Here is an 11,090-nt window from a genome sequence, read left to right as displayed (position 1 = left end):
GTACAGAATCACAGTATATATAAAATAATATGCAAAGTGGTTGGAGGGAATCTTCAGAATGGCAAAGATGTTTTTATTACAAATTATATGAGCAGACTGCAGTTCCTCTTTAAGCACATACAGGCGAGTGATCCAGCTTATCCAACAAGGTCCCACACCTTTTCTCATTTGATAAACAGCAATACACAAAACAAAAAAACAATTAAATTATAAAAATAAATTCCAATCCGTAAAGTTAATGCATTTCACCCATTTTTTTATTAATGGATACATTTATATGTTGGAACTGTAGCAGCAATTCAGTGAAAACTGAACTGGGGAAAAACTGTAAGCCTCAAAGTCACACAAAGCTTTGCTTGTTCAGTGCACAAAATCTCATCCTAATTCCACTGTGTCTCTTTTATCCTTCCGTACAATCGCTCACAAAGAGGCACAGATTTCCACAACTTGGGAAATGTCACTGATTGGCCAATTCGCAGAGAAAGGTCGGATTTGCATCAAAAAGAGCCTTACAACTCATTGAAATTCCTCACATGTCCAAAACAGGGAGAGAAAAAGAAGTCTAAAGGAACTGAAACGTATTTTACACATCCGCCGCTTTCCCCTGTACTGACACCTGTTCTTCATGAAACTGGCTCATACTTCAAGAAATACATATGATCAGTAGCTGCAGAAGAATGATCTACTAACCTAAAGCATTACAGTGAAGACCTCCGATTTTATTACAGGTAAAAATGGCTTTTGGTACAGAAATAACTTAGCTGAGGATTTGTAAGAGTAATATTACAATAAGCAGTTTAAAAGCAACATTTATTGGAAGTAATACTTCTCAGAAAGTTATTTATATAAATTTGTATTGTTATATTGCAAATTCTGAAAAGGGAAACTTATACAATGCTATCCCATGTTTGCTTTTCCACCTTGCACCTGAGTCTATATACCGTATATATGTGTAATTGTTCCTAGTACTAACCTTCATTATAACTTCTTTAGCTATTAAATATTCTGAATAATGATAAAAATCAACTGCTACTGGTTTTCCAATTTAATGTTCTTCAACAGTTTAATCTCCTTTTTCAGGCCCCTCTGTCATTGTTGCGGAATTTGCAGGACATTCATTCATAATTGCCAAAACGCACAGATGCCTGATAAGTGACCTGGATATTTAATTAGTTGTCTGCTCTTTTATTTCAGATCCAACATTTGTTGACCAAAGAACATTTGGAAGATAGATTTGCAAACTGTAAGTACTATTATAGGGACTTTTAATGATGGATAAATAATTGCAATAATATTGGTGTCTTTAACCACTTCAATACCGGGCACTTTCGCCCCTTCCTGTCCAGGACAATTTTCAGCTTTCAGCATTGAACACTGTACCCAAACATCGATTTTATCATTTACTTTCCACAAATGGAGCTTTCTTTTGCTGGTAGTTGATCACCTCTGGGGTTTTTATTTTTTGCTAAACAAACTAAAAAAGACCGAATTTTTTTTAAATAAATTTTTTTTTATTAGTTTGTCATAAAATTTTGTTTTCTCCTTCAGTGACGGGCGCTGATGAGGCGGTACTGAAGGGCACTGATATGTAGAATTGATGGGCACTGATAGGCAGCACTGATGGGCACCGATAGGCAGCACTGATATGCAGCACTGATGGGCACTGATAGGTGGCACTGACAGGTGGCACTGATGGACACTAATAGGCAGCACTAATGAGGTACTGACAGGTCTTACTGCTGTGCACTGATTGGCACTGTAGTGGGCTTTGATTGGCACTGTGGTGGGCTCTAATTGGCACTTTGGTGGGCACTGGGAGACTTTATTGAGGGGCACTGACTGACAGCTATTGGGCATTGATTGGCAGCTGATTGGCACATCTGATGGGGGCTGTGCTGATAATCAATGTGCTGATTATTAGCACATACCCCTCCCTTTTACTGGCACTTCCTGGTTCACGAGATGATCAGCTGTTATTGGTCACAGCTGATCACGTGGTAAGAAGGCTCTGTCAGAGGCTCCTTACCATGATCGGAGATGCGGCGTGTCAGACTGACATGCCGCACTCGCGATCGCCGCTCTGCGCACCCCCCGCGGGTGCACGCCAGCATGTTATGTCATATGTCATATGATGCCCAGTCAGGATAACAGAACCAATCTGCTATAGGCCGGGTGGGAAGTGGTTAAGGTAGTTGCTTATAGCAACTTATATTATGATTATCATAGGCTGCTTTCTATGTTAGCTCAACTCAATCCTTATAGTGTGTGTTTTAATGTGCACCTTTGTGCATTGGAATATATGTAAATGCTTACCATAAGTTACCATAAGAAACCATTAACCATATTAGTTACCATAAGAAAAATGTCATTACATGGAATGCAGTGTCTGTAGACAGCTGGGGCTAAGGTTATCAACAACCCTTATCAATGAGCATGATCAATAGTTTGAGTGCTTGCATAGGCATACATGAGCAAGATAAGTGATTAATGAAATTTCCAAAAAAATCACTACTTGACATTATCCAATTTGTGAAAAAACAGAAAAACAAACAGAAAAAAAAAGCTGTTAAAAAAATAGAAAAAAAGTAATAAAAACTAAAATTGTTAAAAACAATAAAAAACAAAAAACAAATGTAAAACATAACACAAAAATAAAATAAGAAAAAATACTGACACCGTCCACTGCTCTACTGACTGATGCTGTCCACTACCCTACTGAAACCAACCTTTGCCTTACTGACACCATTCACTGCCCTACTGACACCTTCCACTGCCTTACTGACACCATCTACTGTTCTACTGATACCTACTTCTGCCCTGCTGACACTGTCCACTTCTCTACTAATACCGTCCACTGCCCCACTGACACCGTCCACTGCCCTACTGACACGACCTCTGCCCTACTGACACTGACCTCTGCCCTGCTGACATCAACCTCTGCCCTCCTTACACCGACCACTGCTCTACTGATACCGTTCACTGCCCCATTGACACACTGACACATCTTCTGCCCTACTGACACCAACCTCTGCCACACTGATACTGTCCACTGCCATACTGACACTGTTCACACACCTTCCACTGTCCTACTGACACTGTCCACTGTTCTACTGACTGGCACTATCCACTTAGAGTAGGCTAAATGTATATTCTTACAGTGACATTTGTTTTAATATAGTTTTTCTTACTATTTAGTCAGGGCTTGCTAGTTAATTTCTTTTTTTTTTTTTTTTTTTTTTTTTTTTAAAGGCGCTGAACCCCAGTGATCTTTAATCTCTTTCATGTTGTTCAGGTAGATCTCCACCTCTCATAGTTTGCCTACCTCTGGTGCTTACGGTGGTGGGCAACCTCTGAACTTTTAGGGAAGGACCAGTGAATACCAGTGGGCCCTAAGGGGGTTGCGCTAAACTTAGTTAGCATGTTGCATGTTCTGAATAAAGCTGACCCAATAGGCTTCTAAAAAATATCACTATAACAATATTGTGCATCTGCTGCTGTCAACTTTATAGATAACCTTGGTGTATGTCTACTGTATTATTTGTTTCTATTTTGCTTTTGCACCAGCCCAAAGGGGAACATAATTTAACTAGTTTTCTTGGAGTAATTGTGGAAAGAAATGATAAAACTTTTTTTGTTTGTTTTTTGCTTTACTTTTTCAGATAAGGCACACAGTAATTGCTTTCACAGTGGAAATTATAAACCAAGTTTAAAGTCCATGGACATTCCCACTATTTCTGAACCACCACCCACAGTCCACAATGTTAAATCTAAAGGTAAAAACCATGCAGGACGGTTTTTATTTAGTGCTATTACACTTAATGTTTTTTAATGTGCTTTTAGCTCATTTCAGAAGAATTTTGTTTACCAGAAACCAACATTTTGTTGACAGGTTAGTATACTAAACAGTGGGAGAACAAACATTCTTATTTCTAGAAGTTGTAGATAGCTGGACAAGACAGTGAATACGGCAAGATTTATATTATATACCCTGATAGACTATTTTTATGTTCTTGCTCCTATAATTTATTTTCATCATTTGTGCTTAAATATAATGCAGTATATTACAGAGTAAATAAATCCATTCACATTAGTCCTATGTAATATCTTTAGCCAGGGCTTTTTTTCTCAAAGAAAAGGTGCAGGAACTCAACCATGCCCGCCACACACACATACGTGCCAAGTTGCATCAAATAGTAGCTCTTCCCTCTGCATACAACCCCTCCCTCCACTGCCCTCATCCCCCCCCCCCCTCCTTAAAAGCTCCACCATCTGTCATATGTCTTACCTTTGTTGCTATATTAAGCTGAAGCACCTATCCGGCTGTTGTACCTCACAGCATACTGTACTATACTAAAGTCACTTGCAAGGAAGATCATGTAGTAGGAGCAGCAACAACTGGTCACCAGGGAAAAAAATGGAGACCACCTATGGTGCACCTGTTCTGTATCTCCCTTGTCCCTGTCAGGCACTCAGTGGGATCTGCACAGGAGATCTGACCTGTGGGAGCTACTGGGAGATAAGCTATCACTTGTAAATGCAGAAGCTGGACTTCAGTGTTACCAAGTGATAGTGGTGAGCAGGGAGCAGAAGACCTGAGCCAGAGATGGTGGAACTGAGTTCCCCCTAGTTCCTGCTGAAAAAAAAAGCCTCTCTTTAGCACATTTATGAGCATACTAGGAGCAGTTTGGAAAGATGTTACTTAAGCTACCTGTGAATGTAGGGATTATGGGAGGAAGCGGAGTATCAAGAATAGACCCACTCAAACAACAAAGGGATAACATACAAACTCTAGGCAGTTAGTTTTGAGGGGTATTTAGACCCAGTGCGCCCACCCAATTAGCCACCATGCTATGACAGATCATTGTGTCTGCACAGTTCCATATACAGGCAGTCCCTGGGTTACAAACAAGATAGGGACTGTAGGTTTGTTCTTAAGTTGAATCTGTTTGTAATTCGGAACAGGTACATTTTTTAAGTGTAGCTCCAGCCAAAAAATCTATTTTTAAGCTTTTTGGATAACATAGGGAAGGGTTATTACCCCTGTAAAGTTTGTTTTTCTGTCTGTGCCCTGTTCAGAAGATTTCACCTCACTTTCTGACCCAATGACAATTGGATTTTGAAAATTTTGGGCTGTTAGGGAAACCAAGATTGGTGATAAAGCATCAGTGGAGACACCTTTTTCCCATATTAACTCTTACAGGAGCGAATTTCCCTTCCTAGGGGTAGATTTCCTCTCACTTCCTGTTGTCTCCTTCTGTTTGTAAGTAGGAGTCGTTTGTACGTCGGATGTTTGTAAGTAGAGGACCGCCTGTACCTCAACTTTTTTTGAAAATGAATACAGAATAAAGTAAAAAAAATAAACTAAAAAAAAATACAATGGAATAAATAATGAAAGAATGGCTGATCGTCACTAATATTCACTCTCAATATGATGTTGTCTTCTGCCCCTCTGCTGTGCATAATGTGCAAATTGGGCTTTTTTCATATTTTTTTTTTTTTTATAAATGAGAAACCTCTCACACTCATCCAAAGTCGCATTAAGTTGCAGGGTAAAGTCACAATGGAAATCACATGATTTTTAAGCCACACAAGTGTCAATGGACTCTTAAAGTGGATGCAAAAGCAATTTTTTTTTTAATTAAGACTCATATCCTCAGCAGAGAATGTCATTTCATCTGTGCCCAGTCTTGCCACTAAGAGTTAATCCAGCTCTGAGCAATCCTGTTCTTTCTTCAGTAAGATAAAAATGGGCAGATAGAGAAATAGGTGTCTATTCTTCCCCCTTGCTGTGACTGGTGATTTTCTTATCTTATGCACAAGTGTGAGAGAGGCATTCTGTATGCTTCACATCCCCCTCCTTTCTTCTCCAGCTCTCCCAGGATTGGCTGCTCTACACCTCAGCATGATTGTGTATGCTGAAGTCATATGGTGACTTTCCTGGGTTTTGACTGGATGTTAGTGATCATGGGGCATAATCCACGAGACCAGCAGAAGTTCAGTGTAAGAAATATTGATGCCTGGCCAAGTTGAGTGTAGAGGTGGGCAGGGGGTCTACTGACATCACGACTCCACCCACTGAGCCCTGGAAAACCGACCTGCCCACAGAATCTGGAGTATTGCAGGGCTCCAAACAGCTAAAGGGGAGATATTTGACAGGCAAGGATACATGCAGGAGGCATGTATATCCTTATAGATCAGCACTATGGATGGGCGAACGGTTCAGCCCGAGCATAAGTTTGGGCCAAACTTTGGTTGTTCGGATGTTCTGCGAACACAGAACAATATGCGGTGTTTGGGGCAAATTCAAAAGCCACTGGAACACCGTTAAAGTCTATGGGGCACTAACATGAAAAATCAAAAGTGTTCATTTTAAAGGCTTATATGCAAGTTATTGTCATAAAAAGTGTTTGGGATCCCGGGTCCTGCCACAGTGGACACGTATCAATGAAAATATTTTTTTTTTTAAATGGACGCTTTTTTGGGAGCAGTGATCTTTTTAATGCTTAAAGTGAAACAATAAAAATGAAATATTCCTTTAAATATTGTGCCTGGGGGGTATCTATAGTATGCCTGTAAAGTGGCACATTTTTCCTGTGTTTAGAACAGTACCACAGCAAAATGACATTTCTGAAGGAAAAATTGTCATTTAAAACTGATCGCGGCTATAATGAATTGTCGGGTCTCGGCAAAATATAGATTAAACTCATTGAAAAAAAGAGCATGGGATCCCCCCCAGTCCATTATCAGGCCCTTTGGGTTTGGTATGAATATTAAGGGGAACCCCGAACCAAAATTTAAGAAAAAAATGCGTGGGGGTCCCCCTAAAATCCATACCAGGCCCTTCGGGTCTGATATGGAAATTAAGGGGAACCCCACACCAAATTTTTAAATCAATGTAACCGGGTGGCCCCGCCCCCACTGATGCCACAAGGAAGCCATGGGGAAGTGCCCGTGGCGCCAGAGGGGGCGGGGTCACCCGGGTACGTCACCGGGTGGCCCCATCCTCAGTTATATAAGAACTGTCACAAGTGAAGAAGCATCACACGGCGGGAGCCTCCCATGAAGGAATTGTCCCCAAGCTGTGTCTTGTAATTTTTAACAATTTGACACTTTTTTGTCAAATGGTAGGGGTACATTTGTATCCCGTTACTATTTCACATGGGGGGGAGGCCTGGATCTGGGGGTCCCCTTGTTAAAGGGGGCTTCCAGATTCCGATAAACCCCCTGCCCGCAGACCCCCACAACCACCGGGCAAGGGTTGTGGGGAAGAGGTCCTTGTCCCTATCAACATGGGGACAAGGTGCTTTGGGGGCCTACCCCAAAGCACCCTCCCCATGTTGAGGGCATGTGGCCTGGTACGTTTCAGGAGGGGAGGCGCTCTCTAGTCCCCCCTCTTTTCCTGCGGCCTGCCAGGTTGCGTGCTCGGATAAGGATCTGGCATGGATTTTGGGGGGGACCCCCTATGTCATTTTTTTTTTTTTTTTGCGCAGGGTTCCCCTTAAAATGAAGGTCTGGTATGGATTCTGGGGGGACCCCTACGCCATTTTTTTAAAAATTTGGCACAGGGTTCCCCTTAATTTCCATATCAGACCCGAAGAAAATCACTGATCTTCCTTCCTCGACTCCTTTAATGTTATCAATAATTGTTTACAGTTCTTACTATGTGTGTAGGGGGAGTTGGCCGCTTCTGTAATTGAATCTTTCCTTTATTCCACTCTCTTTAGGCCCTGGTAGATTATACCCCCAATCTTGATGTGCTGTGGTCCACAGGGCTTGATCCCATGCTTGACATCCTGCCCTATCCCAGAGCCAGCAAATGTATTTATCTGCCCATAGAAGTCCTCTAGCCCCAGTTGTATCCCCACAATCTGAAATCTGACAGAAGTCTACCAGTATGGTGCTAGTTATTCCCTCTATAAAGGTTAGATTCAATGCTTTTCCTGTTCTTTCCCAATCCAAAGGTTCCTCTACTCTTCCATAACGTCTCCCCCCTCTTATGGACGCCTCTCCTAGAGTCACCAGTAACCCAAGGATAATTACTGTCCCTTTCATCCTAACCAGCTACAGAGTTCCAGCAGATAGGGTAGGGGAGACTTCACCGGTTTGAGACAAGTCCCACCTTGTGCAGGACCTCCCTTTGTAGCCGGACTCTCTGAACCTCTTGTAGCCAACTGGCCCTACTCTACCTGTAAAACCTTTTTGCAATGGGACTGGTGAATCCAGGTAGACCACTCTGCAATCCTTATCACAGTAGGGGTAGTTAGGAGGACTTTGAAAGGGCCATCCCACCTTGGGGAGTACCACTGCTTTTTCTTATTACTTTTTGTTAAGACCCAATCTCCCACATGCACCTTTTCATCTTCTCGAATTGGACCTTCTAGGACAGAACAAAAATCATTAGTACGTCTTTGTCTTAACAGCCTAGACATGTGTTCTGCTAGTGTGTGCTCAGACTCCTCAGTAGGTGTTTCATTTGGTTGTAAGGGTATCTTATATGGCCTTCCATGTATCATCTCAAATGGGCTTAAACCTTCTTTTGTGGGTGTGATATGCATACTGGTCACAGCTACTAGTAGGCAGTACATCCAATTTTTACCTGTTTCTTCCATAGCTTTCCTCAGTTTGCTTTTTAGAATGCCATTATGTCTTTCCACCAATCCAGCTGATTGGGAATGATAGGCACAATGGTATTTCACTTAAATTCCCATCACTTCTCTCAAATGTTGTATAGTTTTATTTACAAAATAGGGTCCACTATCACTGTCTGTGCATCTGCACTTCCTGTCGGGAATTCTCCACCCATTTGGTCAGGGTGTCTATGATTAGCAAACAATATTTCTTCCTTTCACATTTGTACAATTCAATAAAATCAATGCAAATGTGTTGGAATGGATAATGCGGTGTGGGGAACTTCCCTTTCCGTGGTCTTATGCCTCCCTAAGCATTGTATCTTGCACATATAATCCATTGAGAGCAAAAAGGTTTTTTTTAGTAGTTAGTGAAGCCATGGGCTGTAAATACCTTATTAAACATCTCAGTCACCCCCCTGTTTGACACATGTGTTACTCCATGTGTCAATACTGCTGCATATCTAAATAAGGATTTTGGCAATACCGGTTTTAAATCAGGTGACATGTAAATGTTATCTATACTTGTGCAACCTTTTGTTTTCCAATATTGTTTCTTTGTCTCTAAGGACTGTGTAGTCTACATTATTTCATACCTTAATATAATCCACCTCCATGTTTCCCACCTACCTCCTCAAAACATCAACAATTTCTGCCATGTGCTTCCTTTAACACCATGGCATGCTAAAAATAATAAAGCAGCCTGGTGTTATCAGTGTACCTTTTTTTTTTTTTTATGCTCAGTTTCAATATTTACAATATAACCCTTCTGTATTGTCATAGCTGGTCAAGAGTTAACTTTTTTTTACAGACACAATCTCTCACACAGGAATTTGAAACTGAGGAGCACTTCACTCCCTCCACGAGGGGAGGGGGTGAGAAAAAAAAACTGCAGGCTTTAATCTCCCTGTGATGATGTCTCGCACTTATTTATTTTTTTACTCAGTCATACTTAGCTATTTTTCTGCTTCTCAAATATTTGTTAAACATTTAGATAACATTTGCGGCTGGTCTAATTCTCTTTTGCTAGACCCATCAGTGATATGGCTATTGGATCACCTTTACCTGAAGTTGCAGCTCCAACTGTTTGGTTCCTATGAGTCCCACCGAGGGTTGTCCCCGAGCAGACGGCCCAGATGTAGCACAGTCTCCCAGACAATGTTGCCCAGTGGTACCTGAGACGGTGCAGTAATCCACCAAGCCGCCTCCGGTCCAATCCCCATGGGCCATATAGTGCAATGTCACCTGGTATTTTACATATTTATCTGCTTAATACATTGGCGGCTAGCAAGGTGTTGGCTGCTTTACAGAGCGAAGCCATAAGACAATTAAACCAAGTATCTCTTTAAGCTTTTATAAAGTTTCCTGCTTCTCTGCCAGCTCCCAATCTTTCACTGAGAGGCAAGCAGGCTACAACACAAATTTTACAAACACACAGACCATAAGGTGTGAAGAGAGATTTTTTGCTGGTTATTTAAACTCCTATTATCAACCTATACCTTTTTTGATCTTTGGGTCCTAACAATTTAAATTTATCCATCAAATCCTGACACTTTTACAGTTAGTTTACTATTGAATCCAAACTTCCCTATAAAGCCCTGTGTCCCTAAAGAGCAGTTCCAGTCTCCCACTTGGCACATCAGGAACACAGCAGCCTCATAAGCAGGCACAAAATATTCTTTTACAGAGACTATTCCCCATTGTCAACGCCAGACGGGTCTTTCATTTACCTATAAAACACTGGTATAGTGACCCTCAGCCCACGGTAACAATAGGAATACAAGAAGTGTAAAAATATCATCACTCCCCACACTATAGGGAGAATCAAAAAAAAAAATTAACTTGCCTCTGCAGTACTGTTGTTTTTTTTTTTTTTGCTTTTTCTTTTCAATAAGGTTACAGCATCAACAGAAAGGTTAACCATGAGAAAGGAGAAACTAAACGCACAAAAGAAAGTTAGTCTTGTGATCTTCCTAGATCACTTAAGCGCTTACATCATCGGGCAATCCACCTCCGACGATGACGTCAGGCATTCACCCTCTGACGTTCGGTATACCTCAAATCTTTTTTTTATCTGTCCTGGACAGCGGGTAACGCTATTTTTTACCTTAGACAACGCTCCCAAGTGTCTCTGTCTTCGCACACTGGATTATTAAGATATTATACAATCAATACCAGTGTCGGCAATTACAACACATTAATCCAGAATCAAACTGAAAGAGAAGAAAAGACTCTTAGAGAGTATTAAGAATAAGTTAAATTATCTTACCTCTCAAACACCAGGAGGACTGGATCACGAAGTTCGAAACGAGACAGTGGATCTGGGTCTCAGGCCCCTGCCCCTATTTCACCACTAACATTGAGTGGGGGGACTTTTAATTCTCAGTGAGCTTTGAGGTCCAATACTCACCAAAGTTTTTGTCGGGACCATCTGACCCGAAATGCACTTGTTGGTTACGGCTC

General features: G+C 41.3%; 1 protein-coding gene across 3 annotated transcripts in view; it reads left to right on the top strand.

The window, feature by feature from the left end:
* Positions 1 to 513: 513 nt before the first annotated feature.
* The window catches only part of ACSBG1 (acyl-CoA synthetase bubblegum family member 1), a 161,876-nt gene continuing 151,299 nt past the window's right edge, over positions 514 to 11,090 (top strand). The window contains exons 1-3 of one of the 3 annotated variants that reach the window (XM_073619171.1): positions 514 to 728; positions 1,195 to 1,243; positions 3,660 to 3,773. In XM_073619171.1, coding sequence (XP_073475272.1) covers positions 3,716 to 3,773 — 58 coding nt within the window. In that variant the 5' untranslated portion in view covers positions 514 to 728; positions 1,195 to 1,243; positions 3,660 to 3,715. The remainder of the gene's footprint in view (positions 729 to 1,194; positions 1,244 to 3,659; positions 3,774 to 11,090) is intronic. The other 2 variants (XM_073619169.1, XM_073619170.1) reach the window with 2 other exon arrangements.

The sequence above is a fragment of the Aquarana catesbeiana genome, linkage group LG03 (assembly GCF_042186555.1).
Source record: "Aquarana catesbeiana isolate 2022-GZ linkage group LG03, ASM4218655v1, whole genome shotgun sequence".
In the NCBI taxonomy this organism is placed as follows: domain Eukaryota; kingdom Metazoa; phylum Chordata; class Amphibia; order Anura; family Ranidae; genus Aquarana; species Aquarana catesbeiana.
This window is presented reverse-complemented; position numbering and strand designations above follow the sequence as displayed.